Source organism: Aythya marila, assembly GCF_965140915.1.
Source record: "Aythya marila genome assembly, chromosome: 1".
Classification (NCBI taxonomy): Eukaryota; Metazoa; Chordata; class Aves; order Anseriformes; family Anatidae; genus Aythya; species Aythya marila.
Window position 1 is genome coordinate 122,756,822 of NC_139042.1, and position 27,937 is coordinate 122,784,758.

The following is a 27,937-nucleotide window of genomic DNA, read 5'->3' on the forward strand; positions in this document are numbered from 1 at the left end:
CAGTTTTATGTCCAGCAAAGATTAGAGTCTTCAGGTGCTGCAAAATTTTATTTAATTTATGCTGCTTACCTTTAACAGTGCCCAGCTACAAATTGAAAATATTAACACCTGTTTTATTTCTGTTTAAATGAATCACCCAAAAACTTCTTGATGTTATGAGATTAAAAAAGAAAAAGTTACAAAATGCTTCAGTTGCATACAAAGAGCTACAAGGTTAAATACAAATACTAAATTTGATTCAAATTATGTTTTGTTGGACTGAAAGAAAGTCTCTGAAAAATTATTAGCAGCTCATGTGCTAAAAATTTTGAACAAATCTACATATTAATTGTCAAGGAATGACTGTTGAAAATTTTATGACATTTCTGTGAAAGACATGGAAATTTCTTGACAGAATAGAACTTCCCCTAGCAATGAATTCCATTCACTCAATTTTGAAAAATTCATTGTGTTTATTTTGTATTTGATTTTATAATGAATTAATACGTTAGCACTTTGTCTTAAGGCTTGTTTATAGTAATGTCTGCCTAGATTTTCTTATCATTCCTGAAAAGCATTTTAATATTAATGAGAAAATTCTTATTTTTTTGGTAATTTTTTAAGTTATAAGAAATAATACGTTCATGATTGTCTGTGAACTTAGAGAAGTTTAGAAGAGTGCAGACTATGAAGTGAGGAGCTGTTTTCTTGATTTGATGATTTGCTGACCACAGAGTCAGATTATTAACTCTTCATTTGCCTCACGTTTTCCAAAATTAATAAATCTCAGGTTAATCATTCTCAAGATGCAAGTGTTTATCACTTTTGTTGCCTAAAGTATTAACAGATGAGAATGATACTGGTACAATTTTTATTCCCTTATTTTTCCTCTTCTCCACCTATCTGGTCTTTTATGAACATAGGAATTGCTGTCACCATTTACACTAATAAGCTTTATTATTTCAATATCCTTTCTCTGACAATTCCTATTAACATGATTTAAAGCAAAATACAAGAATGGCAAAGAACAAATTGTGAAATAATTTCTTTCTATTCCTTGTCAGTCAGTTTGTGTCAAGAAACATGACGATGTACTAAGCTTTGTATAAAGTGGTCTTCTAGCAAATATGACTGATACCATTTATTTTTTGTCCCAGGGAAACTCTGAGAAAAGTTCTTCTGTTGTATGAAACAGGTTTTAATAATTTCTGAAACAGATATTACTCTACATACCTAAAATGTAGTATTTTTGTAATTATACTATTCAATAAAGCAACATATAGATGTTATTGCAATACATTTGGCACAAAAAGTTAAAATAGGCTGTCTGCCTTCTGGAATGTAAATTACTGTGTTTCAGGACACAATTTTATAAAATCAGAATTATGAATCTGTAAGAATTTAAAAGAAATAAGCTTTGAGTAGTTTCTGAAGATTTATTTTTTTTTTCAGAATTCATAATATTAAATAGTAATTACTGTTTGCTCCTCTTAACTATGTATTACTGATACCTCTGAGAAATATTTCTTTTTTTCAGAGTGGCATTTGGAAACTGCAATGGTTTGGCTGTTGTGGACTTTATGCAGAAGACAGTACTTCTGAGCATGGGAACCCTTGACCTATATGGATCAAGTGATCCATACCAACGTCAACCCCGTTCGCCTCGCAAAAGCAAGCAGTTTGCTGCAGGTAGGAAGTAAAACATTGTGGTTATGAGCCTGATGTTCTTTGTTTTTTTGCCTGTGGCTTTTTATAGTGCTTTTGAAATGCATGACTATTTGCCAGCCAATGGAGTTTCTATAACTTGACAAAAGAAACCTGACATATTTTAGGTACTGATGCTTTCTCTCAGAAACAAAATGTATGAGGAAGTTTGTTCTTTTGGGATGGAGGTCAGCAAGTAATTCCCTTAGCTGAGTCTCTAAAAAATTGTAATGAGTAAACCAGCAAATTGTTTCTCTAGCAGTCACTTGAAGTGTAGTCTCTATATTGGTTGTTGTTTTTTTTTCAGTTTTCATTAAGTTCACACCAATAGGTAAGACTTCAATTTAAACTTAACTGCACCTTCTGCCAAATGTTATCCATTGGTATTTTGATAGGCAGTTGTGTATGGAGAATATAATAACAGCTGAGAGACATGACACATGCATGTAGATAGCATAACTAGCTCCAATTAGCCACGTTGTTAGTGACTTGAAGCTCCTTGTACAAACTTAAAAAATCCAGCTGTACCACATCTTAAAATCTGATGCTAAGAGGATCACATTTCACAGCTGTTATGCACTGCATGTTAGAAATATTAGTTACATTTAAATTTTGCCAGACATTTTTGGTTATCTAAGAACTTGACTTGTATAAGGAAAAAAAAGATCTATGTTTCAAGTCTTTTTACTCCATATATTCCATTGTAACGTACTTGAGTCAGAGAAAATTATGAAATGTGATTCATATAGCTGTGGAGTTTTAGAATTAGATTTAAAAATCTGTTTGAAAATGTTGAGTGTTTTAAATCTAACTACAAAGTTATAAAAGCGGGAAATAATAGTGGTTTTATGACATCAGCATTTTCATCAGCAGACCCTAAACTAAATCATCAAATCCTATTTCTCCATAGAGTCAACATAATTTTTTTTCATTGTAAATATGATTGCATTCCAAAAATAAAGTAAAATTTGGAGAATAAAATGTAAGTCTTCAGGCCTACTTTCATCCCTGAAAGACCATTTGTCTCACTTTCTAGGCATTTAATCATGGCAAGTTTAGCTCTCATCTGTGCCAAGTGTTAAGGATGTAATTTTGGCACAGCTGAGGAAAGAGACAAGCAGCTTTAAGCTATCTTCAGCTTCTCTCTCTGGTTCAGCCTGACTCACAGCAGCTCCCAGTGTAATTTGAGCAGCCAGCCATAGGCTGCAGAGCTGTGTACAAAAGGTAGAGAGGTTAACTGTCCTAGAAATAGGTATCGTCAGCATTGTGCCACACAGGATTTCTACATGTCAGGGATAATATATGCCACTCCTTTAAGGCAGTATTCCATCAGTGTTGCTATAATGGAGTCTGCTAGGTATAAGTGTCCACTAAGAACAAATATACACTTCTAGATTGCTCGTAGAAACTATGCATCTAAAAGAAATATACTCAGCTGCTTTCTCACCATCCATCCCACATCCTTTACTTTTTTTGATTATTTTTCTTGTTATATTTCCCAATTGGAAGGTAAGCATCTGCTGAAATTTCTTCACCTTGGCTGTTCTAGATGCTGGTTATGGATATCACTTCCTTTCACTTTAGACTGTTTTTTCTCTCTTTCCTCTGCCTGCTGCTGATGCTGGTGTACTGGCATGTTCCAAAGACAACTTTTGCATGCGTGGCCTGTCTAACTTTTATCCAGATTTAACGAAACGGATCCGTACTTCCTATCAGAGTAAGTTCTATAAAGGTTAGGCAAATAGCTTTATGATGATGAGACTATGCCTGACTTAAACCCATGTGTTTGTGCTTAGTAATGTGTTTCTTAAACACATTCAGCATGCATGCAACTTATACTTTGTAATGTCAACCATGCTTAATTTTGACAATTTTCTTGTTATACAGATACTTCAGATCTGTTTTCTTCTTCCAAAAGAATCAATGAGAAAATCTCATGGACTAATGGGGCAGATTTGGCCTTAGAAATGAATTTTCAATAATGTCACATTCTTGATGACAATATTTTCCATTGGTTTTGTTTTCATTTCAGTGTACACTTACTTATATGAAGCATTTCTTGTTTTGTGATGGCACTGCCTGGTTGTAGTTACTAATTAATTCTTCCCTATTCTCAAAAGAGCAATGTGGTTTAAAGGTCTACCAATTGGGTTGCGTGCTGTGAAATTTTAAATTTTAATCTTGCTTTGGTACTTGAATATTTGGCTTTGGGGAACCATTCAGTGACTCTGATCTTTAATGGGGAATGTAAAGTAGGTATAAAAATACACACATCAAAGAGTTATGAAAATTAATGTTTTTAATATTTTTAATTTTTGAATTACAGAGATATGCAATTTAAATATTAGCATTCATCACTGCACAATGTGATGAACAAAGCTATAATTAATTTTGCAAAAATGACTGTTCAGCCAACGAGCTGTATGCATCTTAATTAACTGCAGTGCTTATATGTAATTAGGTCTCCAGGATGCCTCTTATTCATCTCTTTTTTTAAAGTAGCTTTCACAGAACAACTGGATAGGCAATTTTACATAGAGTAATCAATGTAGGCAAAATAAAGAAAGGTGACAGTTGTTTTAGCATCTCACATCAGTACCGAGTCATATAGTTATTGAAATACATTTGTACGTTCACACATGAAATTCTATTCTGTCTCTCTAGACTGATCATTTAAGAACTGATTTCTATGATTTTATTTCATAGTACTTCATAAAAGGTGGCCTGTTTAGTTGAAAGACCAGGCTGGTTAGAAATCTAGCAGCCCATGAAGAGGAGTAGTGTATGTTTTAAACATTATTGGTCAAGTCTTTCTAATTTCAAGTCCGTAAGAGAGAACCCAAGGAACAAACTGCAATCAAAGGTTTGGGGGTTTCCTCAAAAGCTAAAATGAATAAATACTAAGACCAAAATAGACCAGCATGTTTATCCAAAATGACAAGCACAGACCACAGGTTTCCAGAGCTGAAAATTTGTAAAGTAGTTTCTATCTTCAACCCCAAAATATTTCTGGATACATTATAACTGAAGGTTCCGAGTTTGGCTCTTGTGCACTATCACTGACAACTTCATCTCTTTCCTTAAAAACTGTTTTGTTGCTTTTGCCTTTTGATACTGAAGTATCGAATGAGTATGTACATGCATACAGAATACGTACTGTGTGATCTGAAAGATGCACCAGACACTATGACAAAGAACAGGGAAAGAATGTGTCAGAGCGTAAAATATCTTAGCTAGTGAGTAATATTTATACAGCATCTCCAGCTGCTAAGTCATTCTCAAGTTGTACTTTGTTACAGGTCTACTGTGAGATAGGAGATTTAAGAGGGGTTTTGAGGATGCATTTAGGATTTTGATTACAAGCTTATTCTTGTAAGGGACAATGATGGGAAAATAAAAATGAATTATTTTTAGAAATTGTATGCTTGAAGCTGATATTAAGACAAAAGCAGGAACAGTCATATGATAGATAACAAGCATTAGGTCTAAAGTATTGAGGATTATATGAATAAAAATGGGAAGTTGATGGGAAGACATAGCAGGGTTTTATTCAATTAAAGTAATGAACCAAGAAGATAATTTCATAAGAGTCAGTTTGAAAGAAACAGACTTGGATTCATTGAAGCCAAAGAAACATTATTAATGAGCAAGATATTTCTATCAATCATTTTGGAGATGATTTGCAGCAAGGAACTGTCTAGTTTGTATCCAGCCTGAATCTAAGAGTTAGTGTGATGTTCCAAAGGTGAAACTAGTACTATCGATTAAAGTATTGGTACTGTTTATGATGTTGAAGTAGTGAAAACAAAAAAGACTTCACGGGATAAAAAATAGTTTATACTGGTGATAAGTTCATGTCTGGACGTTTATGAGTAAATTTTAGAAACACAGGTATGCTACTCTAACTTGGATGGAAGGAATCATAGAAGAGATGTTTTTATGAATCATTCGGGTAAAAAAGATACTGCTCATACTGGGCCAGAGAGATGAAGATAGGGTAGATGTTTCAGTTTGGGAACTGAACAGAGTGAGTAAAAGAACTGCAACTGAAGAGGGAGAGTGAAAGAAAGCGTCAAACAGGGAAAAGAAGCAGTATCTTGGAGACGAGGTTTGCCAAAGGAAAGGCGTGTTCAGCAATGTCAAGGACACATGATATATGAAGCAGAAAAAAAAAAAAAAATGTTATGAAATTTAGCCAATAAATGTGTAGAAAGCTTGATATAAAAAACTTGATATATACATGTGTAAAGCAGGCTCAAAAGGGCTTAGAGCATCAAGGCAGCATGTTTGCCAGCTTGGGAAGCAGAAGTGGGAAGGGGGAAGGAAGAAGGGATGAAATTAAAAGGAGCAATGTAATCAGGTCTAGGCATGTCATAATGAGAGGGACTGGAAACATGATTGTCCTATCAGGAGAAGTAGTCTGAGGAAAATGCAAGACTAAGAGAAGAAGTAAGTAGACAGCTGGAGAAAGTTTTTGAAGGTTGAGGGCTCCATTCTATTTGCTGCATTTGCTGGCAGCCATCTTCATTTGTAGCAAGACTGTGCCAAACCAAATAAAATCTCTTTGCAGTAGTGCTGAACAGGGATGGGGGTAAAGATGCGCTGTCTTTTTTTCTTTATCCACTTGAAATCAAGTTGTACATGTTATTACCTAGCAGTAGATAACATATTCCAATACTAAAACAAATACACATGCTGCATCTAGAAAGATTGTATTTGCAGCAGAACATAAAAATACCAACTTGCAAAGCCAGCTTGATGTCCTGCTAGAAATTCATACCATCTGTTGGTAAAACAAGAAAATAGTGTTTTGAAGCATCCAAAAAAGGCAACAACTTAAAGGATGTTTATCCACTGGAGAATAATATTCAGAACCAAAACTTTTCACTGAGAACCCTTTATTCCTCCTTCAGGCCTTCACTTTGAGAGGATGTGAGTAAAAGTAACCTTGCTCTGAAACGAAGGCACAGAATACTGTGTAATGAGTCATTAATTTTTAGTAATTAACACTAAATCACTCCTAACAATACAGTTGAAGCTAATCTAGGTTGAGTTTTAAGTCACCAGCTACATTCTAAACTAGCTGCCATTTCCAAAAAATGCATCCTTTATAAATATAAAGGAAAAATAGACAAAGCAGAGACATTAATGCATTTTTCATCTCTGTCTTCAACACCAGTGATGGGCTCTTGGACCCCAGCTGCCCTCAGTTGGAGGACTGTGACTGTGGGAATGATAAATTCCCAGTTAATCCTGCACTTGTGCGGGATTTGCTGCTTCACCTGGCTACGTATAAGTCCATGGTGCCTGAGGGGATTTTTCCCAGAGTATTCAGAGAGATGGCTAATGTTATCACAGAACCTCTCTCAATTATTTTTCAACAGTCTAGGGAATCCAAAGAGGTCCCAGTTGACTGGAAGCTGGCAAATGTGGTCCCAATTTTCAAGAAAGGCAAGAAAATCCTGATAATTGCAGTCCTGTCAGTCTCACTTCAGTGCCTGGTAAAATCATGGAGAAGATTATTCTGGGAGTTACTGAAAAACACCTAAAGGACAATGCAGTCATTGGTGAGAGCCAACATGGGTTCACACAGGGAATGTCATGTCTAACAAACTTAATTTTCTTTTACAACAAGTACAGCCAGCTAGTTGACCAAAGGAAGCTAGTTGATGTAATCTCTGGATTTCAGCAAAGCTTTTAATACTGTCTCTCACAGTATCCTGGACAAAACAACCAGAATACAGTTAGATAAAAGCATAACAAGATGGGTGAACAGTTGGCTGATGGGTCAGGCCCAGAGAGTTCTTGTAAATGGGGTTACATCAGGCTGGTGGCCAGTTACTAGTGGGGATCCCCAGGGCTCCATCGTAGGTCCAGTACTCTTCAATATTTTCATAAACTATATGGATGACGGACTTGAAGGTTTTTTGACCAAGTTTGTGGACAATACCAAATTGTGTAGAGCTGTTGACTCTGTTGAGGGTGGTCCTTGCAGAGAGATCTGGACAAATTAGCGGGCTGGGCAATCACCAGCAATTTGAAGTTCAACAAGTGTAAGTGCCAGGTTCTGCACCTGGGAAGGGGGCAGCCCTGGCTGTACGTACAGACTGGGGGGATGAGAGGCTGGAGAGCAGCCCTGCAGAAAGAGAGCTGAGAGTTTTGATGGACACCAAGCTGAACATGAGCCAGCAGGGTACCTTGGTGGCCAGGAGGGCCAACCATGTCGTGGGGTGCATCATGAACAACATTGCTAGTTGGTCGTGGGAAGTGATGGTCCCCCTCTACTCTGCATTTGTGTGGCCTCAGCTTGATTACTATGTTCAGGTTTGTGTGCCACAGTGTAAGAAAGATATAAAACTCTTAGAGAGTGTCCAAAGGAGGGCAACAAAGGTGGTAAAGGGTCTGGAGAGGAAGACGTATGAGGAGCAGCTGAGGTCATTTGGATTGTTTAGCCTGGAAAAGAGGAGACTGAGGGGAGGCCTCATAAAGGTCTACAACTTTGTCAGGAGGGGAAGTGGGGAGGCAGGCACTGATCAGTCCTCTCTGGTGATGAGCAGTAAGACCCAAGGGAACAACTTGAAGCTGTGACAGGAGAGGTTCAGGCTGGATATCAGGAAAAGGGTTTTCACCAAGAAAGTGTTTAGGCACTGGAACAAGCTCCCCATGGCAGTGGTCATGGCATCAAGCCTGATGGAGTTCAAGAAGTATTTGGACAGTGCTCTCATACACATGATCTGATTTTTATTTATTTATGTATTTTGGGTGGTCCTTGGGGGACCCAGGAGTTGGACTCAATGATCCTTGTGGGTCCCTTCCAACTTCTATGATTCTATAATATGGTAGTTCCGTGTGAAGACAATGGATTAAGATAACATTGAGTTTACTTATTGGCTCATGAATATTAGAATTTGCTTATAATTTATTAATGTTTAATTAAAGATATGGCTATGGATTTTTAAGTAAATTATGTCTGAATTGTGAAATTACAGAGATCAAAATTTTTAAAGTAAAATTATTTTAAATAGAGTTCATAAAAGCTTTTTCATACTAGACAGTGCACTTTCAATCCCTTACTAATGTTTCTGGTTCTTTATTAAAAAGGAGATGGAAACCAGTAAACTTTGAAAAGTGTCTGTGTGATGCCATTAAAATTGATTTATGCTTCATAAGGTATATTTAGATATTGCATAAGTTTCATGTTTATAAATTCTTCAAAGCAAAAAATCAACTTCATTATAATGTCAACAGGTACATCTTCTCACAGATGGTTCTTTAAATTCCCAATCTCAATTATTTGCCTTTAGTTTTGCTGGCATGTTCTTGATCTACCTGGACTCAAATTTTGCTGGTTATTTTTGCTAAAATTAGCTAAAATACCTTGGGACACAGATTGGGCCTACAGAACTTCAAAGCAAGAAGTGAACTTGTGGGTTTTTTTTAATGCAACAGCAAGTAGCTGTTGTAGCCTCTCAAAGATTCAAGGGAAACTGAGCTGTGTGGAAATGCTTGCTGGTGAGGAATTATTAAAAAGATTTAACATGGTTTCCTTATAAAGGAAATGACAGTAGAAAATAAGCACTGGTACATAGAAGAGCTTGAGTACTTCCTTTCTTATCTCAAAGGGAGACAAATGACAACATTTAATGGAATCAAAGGTAACAAATTAAAAACTGAAAAATGTGTTTATTCCTTTCAGTGAATGATTTGATTGTGCAAGTCATTGTCAGATAATATCTTTGGGATTGTTAATTTAGTGAGATTAAAAGAAACTTTGAATAATGAGTAGAACTCAATGTTTCTAAGAAAGAAAGATTTATGGCAGGGCAAAATCTGCAAGCGTCAGTTCTTAAACAAATCTAAGTGTCCAAGAGAGACTAAGACAGCATGCTTGTGGAGGGCATGTAAATCCCCACACTAAGCATAAGTGGTATTATTGCACTTTTTTTGTTTGTTTGTTTTAAGCATATGCTGGTGGACATTATTAGAGATTATAGTGTTCTGACAACTAGTCTAGATCTGTAGAGAAGTTTGCATTCACCACTCTAAAATGCCATAATATGAAATGCCTCTTTACTGTAGTAAGCTGTTGAACTGTTGCCAAGCATAAAAAGCTTATGGTATTCTCACAGTAGTTACTATTTGTTTTTCAGAACAGTGGTGTATTTGGCACATTTCCTACATAAATCAGTGGCACCATAATGTGGCTTGAGCTATAATACTGTCTCTTTGAACTCACAAAAAAAGGAATTTTATTTAGAATTAAGTATGACCTAGGATTTGGCATTGTAACTGTAACCAATAGTAACTCAGTGTAATTTTGAAGGATTTTGTTAATGATAACGTCATAGCCATAGTCTTAAGTTTTTAAAACTCCAACATTGCATTTAGAAAAGAATCAGATTTTAATATTTAATTTTATTTATATGAGGCCTCTGATATATTAATGAACCAAACTTGCACTATACCTTGCAGAAACTTCTGCTGCAAAAATCAAATGCCCCAAATCTGCAGGTACGTACAGAGCCAACAAAGTGAGGTGTAAGATTTGCACTAAGAAAGATACACATAGAGAGGCTCCCTGAATGCTTGCAGTTCCTGAATTCTGTTGCAATTCCAAAAGTAACTAGATTCAACTGATTACAATATAAAATTCTGCCACAGATTCTAAATTGAATCAAAAATGATTCAACTAAATTTTTTTGAAATACATTTTTGGGGGTTTTGACATTATTGAGGTCTCTTCCAACCTAGAAATTCTGTGATTAATATCTGGATTGTGATTTTCTTTCATTTAAGAGTCAGGAGCAAATATGGTATTACTACTTGACAGGCCAAACTGATGCAGTGTTCTTAATGGTTTTCTAGCAGTGGCATAGCTTAGCTAGTGGTGGCAGCTTTTTATTCTGCCTATCAGACTCTGGATATTCCAAATTTCTCAGAGCAGTTCAAAATTACACTGTAACAAGAATACCTGTATATCCATTGAGATCCCATTGTTTTTAATACAAAGAGATCTTCTATGGTACCAGACTTCAATGACTGAATGGTACCAGAGTTTTCTTTTATTTTTTTAAAACAAGTGTCTAGATGGATTTTAGAGGTGAAGTCCCTGAAGTTTAATGTCCAGAAGCCATACAAAATTAAAAACATATCATGTGGCAGGACTGGTGCCAGATTAAAGCATACTGAAAGGTCCAGATAGGACGTTTGACTTCCAGGATACATCAACATCAGCAGTGTGTGTAAACACACTGTCAGTACTACAGTGATGTGCATCTGAATGTGGGCTAATGCTCACTAGACTCTATGACTTGAGTGCTGTGAGTGTAGCTGCTAGCAGATGGATGTCTGGTGCTCGGCTGTCTGCCAGTCTGAAGCAGCCTATGGCATGAAGTGTCAGACCTCCTTGTCACAAGTGATTCAGGGCACAGGGCACGATGGGTTACATATGAAGAGCATGTTTGAATAGGTATGGCCATGCCCAGCTCACCACTCAACAGTTAGCCCGTGGTAAAGGGTAGCACAAGACACGCCCAGAAGGCATGTTCAAACTCATCTATGCAATCTGTGCTAAAAATGGGTCTTAGCTTGATCACAGACACGAGACCAAGCTTAAGCAGTATAAACTCAGCTTACATTACTTTCTGCTTGCTGCTGTTCTCCGTGGTAGACTGCTGAACATGAGTTCCTCACAAATCTTTATAAACAATGTATTAAGGTACCTTGTCAAAAAACTGCTTCGTATATTCAGACAGCATTACCATCACCATGTGCTCTTTAAAATGAGCTATCTTGTGTGAATTCATACAAAAGATCCTGATATTGTAGTGGTGATATTCTTGTATTCACTTTCTTCTTTCACCAGTACTATGGTTTTTTTCATCCTTCCCCACCCTGTTTTATGGTTTCCATCGTGCATTCCACAGCACGTGAAAGGATAGAGGTGATTCCATGTCAGTTGGACAGGGAAGACTGAGTTTGATTTACATTGCAGACATTTAAATTTTAAACTATATTTACTTGTTTTGGGCCATTAGGTAAAGTGACTCTTTATAGCCTGAGGCATTTGGGAAAACAAATTTGAGCTAACATGAGGTGTGATTTTTTTTTAATTTTATTTTTATTTTTTTAAAGCAGACCTAAATTTCTGTAGTGACAGCCTGAAAACTGCAGTTATTCTGAAATAGATATTTCCCTCACATTTCACACCATTCCGTTCTCCAAATTGACTTTAGAGTGTAGAATATCATCAGCCGAGAAAGTTGAAGCATTCCCTGTTAGATTGTAACTTAACTTTTTAACTCCATTTTTTCAGGCCTGACTGAACTCAGTGACAGTCCAGTTTCCCTGGAGCTAGAGCGTTGCAAGTCTCCCACTTCAGGTAAAGGTGATGGCTTCTCTTCCTGCAGTCTGTATAAGCCACTCATGTCATACATCACTGTGTTTCATTAATCCCTAAGAAGTGAAGTGTATAGTCACAGTTCTGAAGAGAAGAATTTACTGGAAAAGTGCTTATTATATAGCACAATGAAACTCAGTCTGTTCATTTAAAGAAAAGTTATTTGTACGTGGTGCAACTTGAGGTGAAGAGTATGTAAACACTGGAATAGTCAACATTGTGCAGGTATATCCCATGTCTCAAATGGACTCAGCATTTTTATTAGAGACTTGTTTCTGTTTTCCTAAAAGGCTTTGTCTTTTTTTTTTTTTTTTTAATGGAGTCCCTATAATTTATATATATATATATATATATATATTATCCATATGTGCACATAGATAAGTTATTTGAAAAGTAGCAATATGGAGCTGATAAATTTTAACTATTAGAGCCTGCCAGCACCTAAGTGCTGTAATTTACAATAGAAACATAACCTCAAATAAAAATATAAGTTTATCAACTGTTTTAACCCTGCAGTGAGATCCCAGCAATTTAAAAATTTATAAATGTTTCCCATCTTACCCGTAGTCCTTCAGAATATGGAGTTCAGCACATTCCTAGAGATTTTTTCTGCAAGTGCCTAGTCTGCATTGATGTCTTTAATGTGAGTTCACTGTCTTAAACTTCATTGCTTAGAGCTGTTTTAGGTAGTTGACTTCTAGGTTTGATAGAAAATAAGCAGGGGTAGCTGTGATGCATTCATTTTGTTTGTGGTATGCATATCACACTTCTTTACCTTGTAGTTTGGTAAGTATTGGTTAGATGTTTTTCCTTAGTTATGGTAACAAATTCCCACAAATATGCCATTCAAATCCTTTTTTATCACATATTTTACTTTAACAGGACACTTTCACTTTGAATGTAGCCCAGTAATTACTAGCTGACAAAAATCTGAAAGTAGTTTCCATGATACATCAAGAACTAAAACAAAAATAGTTGTTCTGAAATAAAGACATATTTCCTTGTTGTAGTTTAAACCCAGATGTTGTAGACATGGAAATATTGAAGTTCTATAATAATATTGGTATAACACTAGGAGCTCAAACTCTTGAGCTTGGCCTCAGAAACTTGCCATAAGGGATTTAAAAAAAAAAAAAAAAAAAAAAAAAGATAGACCAGTATAATTAGACCATTTATCACCCAGATCACTGCGATTCAGCTTTTTGATCTTCTCTCCAAAGACATGCCAAAAACTCTTTTTACTGAAAACTAAGAGATCACTGACTTGGTAAACATATGTGCATATGCTTAATTTTAAAATTATGAGTGAACCTTATAGCATCTTACATTTTCTGCAGTTAAAATTGATGTTTTCGTTCTGCTATTGATCCAAAATACCTAATTTAGATACATTTCAGTTAATTTGTTCTGCAATTTCTTCTGCTTTTCTGTTTCTGAGAACATTCACTGGGGAAACTGACAAATTTATGAATGTTTCCTATTTTAGCCTATCATGTTGTTTTCCAAGCCTCGAGTCTTTAAAATGTGAAATCAGGTGCAATTTGTAGGCAGTAAATGTTACAGAATTAACCGCTGTTTAAAATAGAAATTACTTTTGCTGTGACTGATAGTTATTTATTTTTTAAATGAATGCGAAACTAAAAAAAAAAAAAAAAAAATTGCTCTGGCATACCTACTATAAAACTAGTCAAAACTCAAAATAAACACCTGGAGTAGTTGACCTCAAAAGTGTGACCTCCAAGAACCTGTGAGTGAAACTACCTTATGCTTATCAGCACAGCCTCACAGCCACATCACTCTTTGCACTGATTAACATTTCTACCTCATATAATAAATCTGTATAGTTACGGATTCACTTGACAGGATCTTTTTACCTCTACTCTTGCCTTTGATCTCTTTAAAGATCATGGCACACAAGCTCCATAATGGAATTGTGCTGCACTCTGCAGAGTGCCATGATGTCTGTGTTTGTAAAATCAGCCACCGTGTATTTTTATTAAAGATAGGCCAAGGCTTTATCCTTGATATTTAGAAGAAACAGAAGGAACAGTTGTGTGCTGAGTCAAATGATTCAAGTTGCTGCCCAATGAGGTTCTCACTGGGTATGTCTACATCACCAGGTGACAGAGTTGCAATAACAAAAGGAATGCTTTGAGTAGTTTCATTTCTCTAGAGTTACTATGAGGCTTTGTAAGTCCTCATAGTATAAATGGTAACCCAATGCTGGAGTTAATTATTATATAATGTATTACAAAACAGTACCCATACCAGTAATATTTAGCTTTATTTTTATCATCCAATTAAGGAAATATTATAAATGGGCTTCTAGGAATATAGGTTTTCTGTGCCTTGTTTCTTTAACCGTTTATATGCAGGTTCATACTGAAGCATGTAGTTGAAAACACACTGAGCAGTAGGAAATGTATCTCTGACAGCCCATTTCACTTCATTGTGTAAGATGCAATGGATTATTTAGACTTCTTTCAAAGACTAGATGGAAATAATTTCATCAGTCCATGTACAGGAGAGTGACCTCTAAACTGTGTTTTAAAATGGAAGTTCTTTTTTGTTTATTCTTAAGAAATCACCTTCATGTTGGCAGCTTATATCCCAAATACATTTAAGACTATAGGTCTTAGAGAAGGCAGAGTAAAGACTTCCACAATTGATTTCCAAGAGCTTTGGAACGGGTGCCTAATGGCAGGTATACTAGTTCTTATGACTTCGAAGTGTTACAGTCTTGATTTATTCCACTGGTTATATGAGCTGGGTTTGGGCCCATGCCATGTCAACCTCCCATTTTCCTAAATGAAATGTTTTTATATAGTTTAGTTTCAAGAAGAATATGACTAAGTTTCTAACAGTCATTCTTTTCTACCTCTTGGGTAACTGCGAAGTAGCTGAAGAGATTTGACTCAGTTTGAGAATTACTTTCTTGTCTTCTGCAAGGATATGTATGTTTCAGAACTTTGTGTGTGTGAAAACAATGTAATTCATTTTGCAACTTGATTATTGATGACACCGCCAGCATAACGATTTCTATTTATTTACATTAAATTAAAAAGAATGCTTATTAGTCAGAAAGCAAATTAAACATTAAAGAGATCCTAGAACACAAGATGCATTTTATCACTCTTCCAATATGTGAAGACGTTTCAGATCAGATAAATTAATGCTTGCTTAAGATCTTGAGAAAGGATGTGTTTGTCAGGAATTAGCAAGGAACAGGGAGCACTATGAGCTGGTAGAGGGTAAGAAATTGAGAGTTGGGCCGTGGTGTGGGGCTCAAGGGGAGCAGCAGGGCAGCCCGCCCTGCAGCCTGGGGGTTTGAGGGGGCCTGAGCTCAATGTTGGGGAGTGGCAGGGGTCAGCAGCTCCCTATGGGCCACAGAGATAGGAGCTAAATGAGGGAGCAGGGCAGCTCTGGGAAGGGTGAGCAGGGCCAAATACAGCCCAGGATTGCCAGGCAGGTCCAGGTGAAGATGTCAGTCCATGAGTCTGGGTCCAAATCAGCAGGATAGTGGCCAGGTACGGGTATGGCTGATGTGGTAGGAGCTGTAGCTCAGCAAGAGCTAGGCTCAGCCAGAAAGCAGCTCCCTGGGAAAAGCACAGCACTGTCTGAGGGTGCTTCACCTGAGCCCACCAAAGGAAAGGGGCAGTCCCAAGTTGGCTCTTAGCCCCAGAAGCCAAACATCCATGGTCTGTGTATGTTATATGAGTGGGTATCTAAATATTCATCTCTTAAATCCGTGTTTTAGCAGTGAAGGACAGGGACAGATATTCCAAAGCGTTTTGGAGCCAAAAGCTGAGTACCAGAAAGGAGCTCTATAAAATCACCTTCATTTTGAATAATCTTTTCTCTGACTACACTCATGCTGGGGGAGACACACCACCAAATGTCATAGCTCCAAGGGCATGCTTGTTCGGGTTGGTTGTGCCTTGGTGTTTTCATTGAAAGACTGATAGGAACCATTTGGCTACAAGGTGGGATGTATTCTGGTCAGGGGGGCTGGGTCCTCAGTTTAGCTAGCTGCCAGATCTTACCTATTAACTCTGTGCCTCTTTCTCATCCTGTTTTTAGATATTTTTAAACAGCCCAACTTAGGCTTTTGAGCAGGGACTTTCCTGACATCTGTCTTACCTTGCACTGTGGTACTACAATTTTTGCTGGCTGCCTCCGGTATGAATGTAAAGACGTAAAGGTAACAAAGAGCTCTGCTAGCCTCTTGAGCTAGCAAAAGGCTGGCTTCTCTACTTCGTTCATAAATTAGAAGAGTTTTCAAAAGCTCATTCTCAGCAAGCTGCATGGTCATAATGGTCATACTATTCATGATCCTCCTTTATTTTGAATGTAGAGATAATAAAATATACATACTTTAGGAATTAAAAATTGGTTGCATACTAATATCTCCATTCTGATCAATTTATCATTAAAACATTAGTTTTATTCCCCCCCCAAAAAAAAAGAAAAAAGAAAAAAGGCAGTATTATGCACAGGGTTTTTTGTTTGGTTTGGTTTGGTTTTTGTTTGTTTGTTTGCTTTCTTCAGTAAAGCACAAAAACAATCAACTCCATCTTTTGTCTTTACTCTCAGAGGTCTGGTTTGCTGACAGTGTGTCTTAGCACAATCATGTCCTACACCAAAAAATTCCATATTTGTTGGTGGAAATGGTGGTAGGAGTAACTTCTGGGATTCCCCAACTACACTTACTTCATTTCCAAATTCTGTGTGTCTCCTTTCTACTTTTGCCCCCTACTCACCATGTTCCCTACCATACAGGACCAGCAAGCCCATGCCTCTGTTTTTCCTATTTTTTCCCAATATTGGGATACCTACAATGTCCTTGTACCCGTAGTCCAGCTCATCAGATCTTTACTCCCTTTCCCAGCTTCAGTCCCTTGAGCATCCTGAGCCTGTTAGACTGCAGCATTCAGTATGGTATGCCTATTTTATCTGCAAGCAGCTGCAGAAGCTCTCAGATTGAGCCTTTTTAGGGTCCTTTGAGGGAATCAGAGGGAGCTTTCTTTGCACCTTGTGCAAATAATTGGGAACTATATCTGCAGTCTTCCAGTCCATACATAAATACCACAGTTTGGGAATAGCTGTGGCATATAAAACAGAATGTTGTACAGGAATAGCTGCAATATTGAAATAATAGAGCTTAAACTACCTCTTTATAAAGCTCAAAGCCTCTGATGCTAGCACTAATAAGGCTCCCTTAGTGTTAAATGCAGCTAGGCTTTATACCTCTGAAATATCCCAGTGTAGATTCTAGTCTGTTAGTAAAGTGTCCTACAACCTTCCATTGGTGTTAGTAATCCTTTTTTCAGAGGTGTTGTTGAGCCAGAGCTTGTCCTTTCCTTAAAGCAAAAGGGGATCACATCATAAGTGCTGCTTCTTTCTCTATTAGAAAAACACTGAGTTTGTGGAGCAGTGACCTCTGTTCTCAGTCTGAAAGTGTATGACAGCTCTCCAGGTAAACAGAATGTTTTCAAAGCTTTGTGGTTGGCCTTTGTATGAGTGCCTAAAATGGAAGCACAGGCTAAGACTTGGTATTGAAATTATTTTCCAAGATTTTAATGTTGGTTTGATCTGAAGAGATCTCACCTTATTCTAAAACATCTGTTTAAAGTCACAGCTAGAAATGTGTTACTGGGGGGGGGGGGGGGAGGGGGGTTGTGCTGCTTCTACTGATACCAAAAGGCTGCTCGAGAGGCTGAAGGGCTCCCATACTCTTCTCCAAGGGCTCAAAAACAACAGCAAAGGAAAAAAATAAAAAGAGCGAGGGAGTGAAACACTAGCATAGGTGCCAGCTGATATTTTCCTGTGCCACATTGCAGGTTTTATAGTGATGACATTGCAACAGAGATTCTTTCAGGGGCTCTGTGACTTGAAATGGTAAGTGGCTGTTGTAGGCATCCTTCTGACCTAAAACCTTACTAAATAGGAGTTAACAAAGGACTCGTTCCTTATGTTCACATGTCCCAGTGTTCCTGCCACTGTCATACTTATGATGTGGGACTTTTTTTTATTATTATTTTTCAGAATTACAGTAGTTAGCTGACAGATACTTCATTGTTTACTACTAATAACAGACAGTATACATAAGGGGCAAAAGCTAGAAAACAATGTGAAAAAAAATGATTGCAAACAAAACAAAAGAACCATATTGGAAATTAAGTCCTCTGAATTAATAATAAAAGATTTCTTAAGACATTCTTTTAACAAGTTTAATACCATTTTGACTGATACAAGACATGCTTCATTTTAGTTCTTTGGTGTTCATTGTTTAAAAATGTGCTCATGTGTAAGGAAATGAAAACATTTTTGAAAAGAAATTAAATCATAGTTTTGTTGTGTATTTGGAACACAACAGATAATTAAATCTTCAGCAAATTGAGTGCAATATTTTGACGTCTAGATAAAACTGCATTGTATCCTGAAGCTGCTGTATTTCGTTTCTGTGCAATGTCTTTTCTGTAATATGTACAGTAATGTGGTTTGTCTCCATTACCTATACAATATGCCTTCTTTTTTGAATGATATCTCGAGTATGATGTCATTAGATAACTTCATTGCAACCTCTTAATAAATTGGTTTCCAGTTGTTTAATATTTGTGATATGCTGCATAACCAGCATTTGCAATATTTGCCTAAATCTTATTTGTTTTAATCATTCCTGTCATCACAAGGTAAGATATTGCAGCATACAGCCAAAGCTATGTAGAACACTATTCATTTCTTGAGAGCTGGAGTAACGTTTTTTCCAGTGCTTTTTTGTTTAGTTACATTTATTTTTCTGAATGGGTTACATGAAAAAAATTAAACCATAATTCTGCTGATAAAAAAAAAAAAGCTAAAAACTTTCAGCATGGTATTAACCAGAAGATGGCATGTTGTTTTCCCTCACTCCTTTTTCTTTATTAATTATTAACAACTGCCTTTCTCCTTTTTCTGTTTTTTCAGTTAAAGGATCAAGAAAGTTAAGTCTGCCAACAGATCTTAAGACTGATCTTGGTACGGTAGGCGAAAGCCAACAGTTTTAAACTTCCTTACATTCATTGGCAAAACATTTTACCAACTGATCCATGAGTTAACACAATAACCTTGGAGGCTTTGTCTGAAAAGGCTTTCTAAAAACCACCTATTAACCCATACAGTTCTGTTGGCAGCTCTCAGCATTTTGCTTGTTTAATATTCATTTATTTTATGTAGACACGTTTTGCTAATCATTACACACTGTGTGTGTAATATTTTGTTATGAAGTGGTTCCAGAACTTTTGACACACTTGAAGCATTATAACTGGTTGTCAGTTATGTTTTTCTCTGCCTTTAACACCCAATGCATGCGCTAGTCTATTTCTTTATTTAACATACAACTTCCGTGCCATGGCAGTAATAAGATAGTTGAACGTGTATATTTTATGGTGGTTTTGAGCTCTGCAGACGTCAGATCAAAAATCACTCATTTCTGTCTCAGACTTAGCTAACTGTTAAGTATGCTGTCATAACCTTTTTCTCAATCCTTCTTCAATTTTTCAGTGGAAAAGCATAGTAAGTGAAAGCAGAAGGTTCACCTCAGAAAACCTAAAATGAAATTAATATCTTGCATAACCCAAAAATGTTTGGGGCAGATCATGCCCTTTTAAATATTCACATAAACATAATCACTCCTGGCATTTGGGGCGGAGTGTATGGTTAACAAAAAGATTTTTATAATTATTTTTAAATATTCTCAGTATCAAGGAGTCCTTTTTGATTTTGCTGTCATGGGAAGTTTCTCATGTAAGATGACTGAAAAAGCTGTGTAGCCATGTCACATCGCTTTGAATGTCTTTTTAGAGATAGATATTAAAGATGGATCACATTCTTACATAATGCAGCTGAACTTAATTTCTGTCACTAGGAATCTTGTGCATGTATAAACCAATGTAACACTGTTCCCCAAGGCAAAAGTCAGGGTAATAAACATGTCTTCTACATTATAAATTACGGAAGAATTTAGAAAACTGCTAATAGCTCCTGATAACGGTTAAGTAAATAAATGCTGCAAGATCACTGGGAAATCCAGTCCAGATTATGCAGATTTCAGTGTACAGAGTGAATTAGTTGAAATAATTTACTCCATCATTAACAGTAATTTTTGACATACTAGGAATGTAGGAATACACCCCAAAAAATGGAGTGGAAAATTATAGTACCAATTCTCTAGAGATTTAAAAGGAGCGACGGAGGCAGCTGTAGACCTGTAAAATGATTTTTATCACTAAATAAATGGGCAGCTATTAAGAGTGAAGGTGAATATGTAGAGAACTAGAATAGCCATAGAGTAGGATCTAAGGCTAAACTATGTTCCATAGGTTGGACTTTGCTTTCTTAGTATTATATTAAAAAGATCATTTTGAAGGACACATAGCATGAAATACATATGTATTATGTTAGCACATCTGAAAGATTTGAAGCATAACCCAAGAAAAAGATAAATTTAATGTGTAAAAGACTGGAATTAGAGGTATTTAGCAAAACAAGAAATAAATTTACATAACTAGAAGCGGTGAGGGCTTTAATATATAACATGAGAATGAATAATAAGATTTTATTCTGGTCAACATCTTGAGATACAACTTTCAAGTTACATGTCAGAGGAAAAAAATGCCTTACCCACAGCTTTCTGGCAGTCATGCTGGGAGCTGGACAATGTTGTAAGCATTGCCTAGAATATACTGAAAAACTGAAGGCAGTTTTATGTTTAAAAAATAATAATAATTAAAAAGGCACAAGGATTGGGAAGCAGGACAGCAATGTACAAAGAAAAACTGTAAATTCAACCTATGAGTATAAGAAGCATGAAGATCCATCCTAAGTATGACAGATGTAGGGAATTCTGAAGATGAATGGAGTTGTTATGGTTTAAATTGGACAGCAGCTGAGTACTACACAGGCATTCACTCTCTTCCATGACCTCTGAAGTGGGATGGGTGAGAGAATCAAAAAAGGTAAAAACACAAGAACTCATTGGTTGAGATAAGGACATAAGAACAAGAAAAAAAAAGTGATGCATAACACAGTTGCTCACCATCAGCCGACCAATGCCCATCTCATCCCCAAGCAGTGCCAGCCCCGACAGTTTTACTATTGAGCATGACACCATCTGGTACAGGATGTCCCTTTGGCCATTTGGGGACAGCTGTCCTGGTTCTGTGCCCTCCCAGCTCCTTGTGCATCCCCAGCCCCCTCGCTGGCAGGGCAGCAGGAGAAGCTGCAAAGTCCTTGACTCAGTGCAAGCACTGCTCTGCAACAACTAGAACATTGGTGTGTTATCAGCTTTATTATTATCCTAAATCTAAAATATGGCACCATACCAGCCAGTAGGAAGAAAATTAACTCTATCCCAGCTGAAACCAGGACAGGAATGTATAATCATATCCTTGATTTCAACAGCCCTGTTTCTACCATTCCTCCAATTACCCATTCTCATTATTTTTGAATAATGTAGAACAAGTTCAAAATAACCTAAAAACAAACAGAAGACAGTTTGTTTCAACATCCTGCAGGAACTGGTAGAGCTCCTTTAATTTCAAAAATTTCTTACAGAATGGGAGGTATTACCAAATTTTCACTTAAGCATTTGTTTGTTGTTACTACTACAGTTATTGGGTACTCTGTATTCCTATGATCAGGAAGCCTGATAGATTGCTAAGGATGAAGCATGTGGAAGCAGCATTCAATGTATAAGTTGCCCATTACTCATGGCTAATCAACTGCAGAAAGCAGCTTTTTTTTTTTAAAAAAAAAAAAGGGGGGGGGGAAGGGAAGGGGAGAATAAAAAAAAAAAAAGAAACAAAACAAAAAGCTTGTTTTACTTCTGCTTCATGACTCTCTTAGAAGGGCAGAAGATTCCTGTTAATTATTCTGGTCATTAAAACTGTGCTGAATTGTAGATAGCTTATTTTGCAACTGGCTGGAAAGCCTTTTTTTAATGTAAGGAGCTAAATTTAAATGAGAGTTCCTGGAAAAGGTGATAAATAATGTCTGCATTTTGTTTGCATCTGTTCCAAAATGTCCTGGCTACACTGGTAGAGCTTATTAGGGATTATTTATCCACTGCTGCTTGTTGTCTGAGATTGTACCTATAGTCTTAATATTCAGGGGATAACAATGCTGTCTGGCCCATGCTTGTATTACAGGTACTGCAGTCACCACTTTCAAATGGTAAGATGTTGCACATCCATCCTGTTGGCTCTGGCTCACAGGTTTTTCTGATACATTGCCTGCTTTCAGCACCAACTGCAGCTAATTGGGAAATACATTATCATTTGGCAGCTTACAGTTCTGCTCCCTTGTTAGGATGTGGTTCGTGTAATGTCCTTGCTTTCACTTTGTTTTGAATTAAAATAGTAGAGGTTAAATCTATTTCATGTGGAGGTGCTACCGCTGCTCGCACTAGCTTAGAGGGTTGTTTTCTAGTATTTAAAGGAATAATATGACTGAGGGTGTCTAGTTAAACCTTGTCAGGATTTTCATGATTTAAAGGTATGCTGGGACTCTGCATTGACCTTTGTATGACTGGTAACTTAGCTGACCTCAATATCTTTTTATTTTGAGGTAGTGACTATTATCTATCATGGCTGAGGAACTTGTCATATCTGTGGATACCATACCTCCATACAGAAATGTGGGAACATGTCATATATGGAGAGACATTATAACTTCTTGATAGTTTTAGCTACTGCAAATCTGTAACCCAAATGGTGATTTGGATTGTCTAGAAGGAAGAAGTAATGTTGTTGCGTATACCGTACAGTTTCTCTATTAGTCTTCAGATGCAGCTCAGAATGGCAGTGTCTTTATTTTGAAACCTAATGCTGTTTCCCAAAAGTTTTCTGAAAAGATAATCTATGTTTCCATGGACTGTTGCAGCGAAATGAATTATCAGGATAACCCTAATCAAAGTGGGGAATCTGGGCTAAATATATACATGTACAATTGCTTTCATATGAAAGTTTTCAAACTTTGCTTCACCAGCCACTTTAAGCATCGGCTCGTATTTTTCTCTTATGCTCATTTCTTTAAAACCTTTTAAAGTTCCCAGGTGATCGTAGGGAGCTAGACACAAGCACCAACTAAAAATCAACAGACTCAGTGACCATCAATTTTTATTTAATTCCTCTGAACAGATGGTTTCACTGCATGAATTTATGCTATCACCTAGCCTTTAGTAGACAAAGAACAAAAGAAAATGCAAATAGAGACAGACATTTTTCTTTCCCCTAAGATGCGATCTTCAAAAGATTAATATAATTTCCCATGCTTTCTGCAGATATTTATAAGCAGTGAATGAATTCTTAACCTAGCTCAAAGATAATGTCTACCATTTTATATGGAAGTGAGAAACTAGACAAAGTACCAAATAAGCTCAAATTTTTCAAGATTTGAGAAATGTTTTCTGATGCAGAGGTCCAAAAGCTTTGATTCTGAAAGTTGTCTTCATAAAACACATTTGTAAGAGTCAGACAAAGAAGCTTTGGTTATAACTCTGTATTCTGTTTTATGCTGTGTATGTTCCACCAGGCTTGTGAAATCTGTTTGATTTTTCTTTCCTCAAAGATTTATGCATATAGTAAAGTAACTGTAGTATGAAAATATGCATCATTTGATGCCTTTGTACTTCATTAAAAGGAAAGTGTCACTTTCTGGATGCTCCTAAGCCTATGAAACAGAAGCTAGATGCCGTAAAGAAGACCTCATTTTTATTTTAAAGATTGGCAATAGCTTTACAGCAATTCCTGCTTTACCCTTTCAAAGTAGTTTACAGCAGACATCATTAGATTCATAATAGACATTGCTTTCTAGTCACTACTTCTCTCAAACTGCCTCAGTTGCCCCAGGACAAACGTCATGCATTCATCTGGCAAAATTTCAAAGCCTTTAATCTGCTTTTGCTTACTGCCTGGTTGATTTTAAGTGGAACATTCTCTACTAGTTTTTCTGGCTCTCGATTTGTAGGGTTTCTTTTCAGGGCCAAAGAACATTTGGGAAAATTCAAAATTATCATAATTTTGACTTGCTTTCCTCCTTGATCTGACATATTTAGAAAAAGCAATCCAGACATCTAGCTTTAACACTACTTTGTTTGAATTATTTGACAGTGTACATTGAAAATGATAGGTATTTTTTATGCAGAGGAACTTATGGACTGTCCAGTGTAGGTCTCCTCCTAGAAGGGCAAAGTAATTTCTGTTCACTTTTGGGTCTGAAAATACGGCTAAATTGAGGAGTCATCTGAAATCTGCTTGTAGTTAGAATTATAGCATAATTAAGGGATTTCTAGAAGTTGTCTAGGCTATAGGCCTGATCAAAGCAGGCTTGGCACTGTCCTGACCTAGCTGGTCCAGCTGAGACTTGAATGCCTCCAAGAACAGAGATTCTGCAACCCATTCTAGTTTTTGACTGCCTACACAGGAGAAAAAAAAATCTCCTAATATCTAACCAGTATTTCCGCTGTTCCAACTTGAGTCCTTTGCTGTTATTTGATCACTGTGCACATCTGAGAAGAGTCTGGCTTCATCTTCTCTGTGTACTCAGATCAGGTAGTTACAGACAGCAATAAGGTTGCAACTGAGCCTTCTCTTCTTAAGGCTGGGGGAAAAAAGTAGTTCTCAGCTTCTCCTCTTACACTGTGTGTACCAATTTCCTTATCAGGTTGGTAGACCTCTGCTGAACTCACTGCTTTATGTCAATATCTTACTTGTAGTGGGGAGACCAAAACTGTGTACAGTAGTTGAGATGCAGTCTGACAAATGCCAAAAAGAGGGGAAGAATTAATCCCTCAAGCTGCTGGCTATGCTCTCATTAATACATTCAAGGATGTGGTTTGCCTTTTTTGCTGCAAGTTTGATCTTTGTTAAGATGAAAAACATTGTGGCTTGGACTAATGTCTTCTACTTTTACAGGAATGTTTTTAAACATTTGGCTTCCCTGCAATTTCCTATTATTGGTTTGGGATTTTAAAAGAAGTCTTTCATCTGTCAAAGGTCAAGTGTGTGACAGCAGTAGTTTCTTCCTAAATTAAGTGAGAGAAAATTTATGGTCAAGCATTTTTTAAAGATGACCGGTATTAACTGATATATTAGTACTCTGCCAGTCCAAGTAACCAGAAGGAAAAAAAAGGAACGAGAGCTGATAAGCAGGTTAACTCTGTTAACTGTCACAGCATAATTGGCATCTGTTGTGGTTGTATTTCAAATGCAGAAAGGTGCTGTGTTCTGACTTCTAATGCTTCCAGATTTAAAAAATAAAAATAAAAAAAAAATATGATGTATATTGGAGATTTAACAAGCAAGTAATCTAGAGGAAAGGTAAGTACTTAAAATTACCAAAATGCGACTGTAACTGTATAATTGGTATAGTTAAATGTAGTCATGAATGAAAAGTAGCAACATCTGTTTGTTAGCTGAAGCCACCAAATAAGCAGTTAAGGTCGTCATGCTTTTAAGAGTTGATAATAACAACATGATACTCAACTGGTAGGCTAACATAATACTCACTGTTCCGAAGTTCTCTGGTTTTACTTGAAGAAGAGTTCCTTACTGAGGACTCTCAAAGGTAAGTCATTTTCCTCTGTTTTCAAGAAATGCAAACATGTGTACATTATTCTTGAATTCTGTGGTCTCTGTACTCTTTTCAGGATGTGATACTCTCAGCAGCCTTTTCAGGCCAGCGATCAAAACCTGGGGCTACACATAGACTTACCAAACCTGCCTGCACCCAAAGGTTCTCTGCAGTAATCTGATGTGGGATTAGACTCCCACAAACACTGTCATCTGTAGGCAGAGATTTAATCATGAGACAAATGGTCCTATCACCTTGTTGGGACTTAGAGCAACATCCATAGTTTTAGCAACTGTGCACAAGCAGAAGAATATTTAAAAACTAGAACTTTAAATCAGAAGTTATCTAGCATACAATCTGCTTTTGCAGCACTAAAATAAAAACGAGCAATAGTTACTAATTTATTATTTACAATAAACTGCTATCTGTCAAAAATCTACAGTGCATAAGGTTAACAAGATTGAGTTTTTGTTTTTGTTTTGTTTGTTTGTGTTTTTTAGAATTGTTTGCTGCATAAAAAAATTATGCAAACTTGTTTATATTTGGAATGGTTTATATGACAAGGTCTGTGTCTTTCTATTGAGCACTTGCATACAAATTATTTATATACGAACATCTATGGAGTGGACCAATTATACTGGCATACAATCAAGAATGCTTTGGACAAAAATCAAAATTTTGCACCCCAAATAACTAGGAATAGCAGATACATAGCTTGCTAATAATGTGGCAAAACGAAATGCTACCTGCTTCATTTCTTTTCAGAGCTAATGATGTAGAAATTATTTATAACTTAGTGCGAGATGGCAAAACAAGACATAGGTCAACAACAACAAAAAATAAATCTGAGGAGTAAATAACCCTGTTGTCATTTCAGTATTTCAAGGTAAAAATTATGTCTGAAGAGATCTGTAATGTTTCTTAATGTGGGTAAGCAGAATTGAGCTTGTTGATGTTCTGCCTTTTGTTTACTGTTGTTTCAGTAATTAGATAAAGAAGCTAGCTCTAAAGAGGCATTACAAGTAAGTGAAGCAGTGCTAGCTCAATTATTTCAGATATTTTTACCTCTAGTTAACAAGAAAGATGTTGTTAATACCTGGAGAAAAAGACAAAACCTTGAAAATCATTATGACATAGCTTTTCAGGAGAATCTGGTTAGAATAGACTACAACTACATTTTTTGTAATTATCTTACACTTTGTTAATTCATATTGGATGGAAAGGTAAGTTTTGTTTAGAAAGTCTCCAGCTGATATATTCCATGCCTTATTTTTGTCCTGTTTAAGCTGAAAAAATGCTTCCAGTTCAGCTTCTTTGAAAAGGTTTAATTTTCAAAAACTGGGAATTAAAAACAGATTATTTTTTTTCAACTTGAAAACACAATTGTGATGTTCCTAATAGGGGATATGTGGGACTAGTTGTTACCTGAGGTAGTCACTCGGTCATCCACCCTACTTGCATGTTTCAGTGTTGTCCTCTATGCAGCGCTGTATGTATAACGTTTCATGATTGTTTCAGAACAAATTCAAATTTTCTGTCTGTGTTTTCCTGTTCATTGCACAAAGCGTAGCAACAATTTTTGTTAAGTTATTGTTGAGGTACACTGAGTCCTGTCTACTTTCTGAGACAGTCAGTCCAGCAGTGTGATGTTACATGATCACTAGAAATTCAGCAGAAGAATCTGAGGAATAGAGTTAGTTCCAAGCAGTCTGAAATTTGAGGAACTTGAGGAACTCTTCACTTCGTTCTCAGGGAACAAAGATGAATTTATTTTTAGATTTGAAATGCCAGGTTATTGAGATAAAGTTAATGTAGAGGTGATGTAACAAACAGTAATATATTCTTAGCATTCCTCATTTAGATATTGTTTATTTTGTATTTTGATTTCATTGTTTGTAACTTGGCAAAAACGTTGGTTGTGGAAGGGGCTCTATCAATGACAACATACTTAAAATACTTTGAAGTGGTTCAAAATGTGTTATTCTCTGAAAATAAAACCTGTTCACATTTCTTTCAGAAAAATGGTGATACCTGGGATCAAGTGCATTATAGGAGCCTGTTACCATAAGGGGGATACTATTCCATTACACAAGGCAGTATATTGTAAAGGCAGTGTGTTATATTCTTGAGTGTGGACCTAAATGTACTATCAATATAGTAACAGTACAATTCATCCTTACTCTTCCAACTGGAAAGGCACAACGGTAAATACATGTATGTGTTGGCAGAACATCTGCACCAATA

At 36.5% G+C, this 27,937-nt stretch overlaps 1 protein-coding gene across 2 annotated transcripts in view; it reads left to right on the top strand.

Annotated features, from left to right (window-relative positions):
* Positions 1–27,937, top strand: part of STXBP5L (syntaxin binding protein 5L) — a 192,654-nt gene that overhangs the window by 139,393 nt on the left and 25,324 nt on the right. Inside the window, exons 18-20 of one of the 2 annotated variants that reach the window (XM_082764227.1) lie at positions 1,517–1,668; positions 3,329–3,400; positions 11,999–12,064. In XM_082764227.1, the coding sequence (XP_082620353.1) occupies positions 1,517–1,668; positions 3,329–3,400; positions 11,999–12,064 (290 nt within the window). The remainder of the gene's footprint in view (positions 1–1,516; positions 1,669–3,328; positions 3,401–11,998; positions 12,065–27,937) is intronic. The other variant, XM_082764228.1, reaches the window with a different exon arrangement.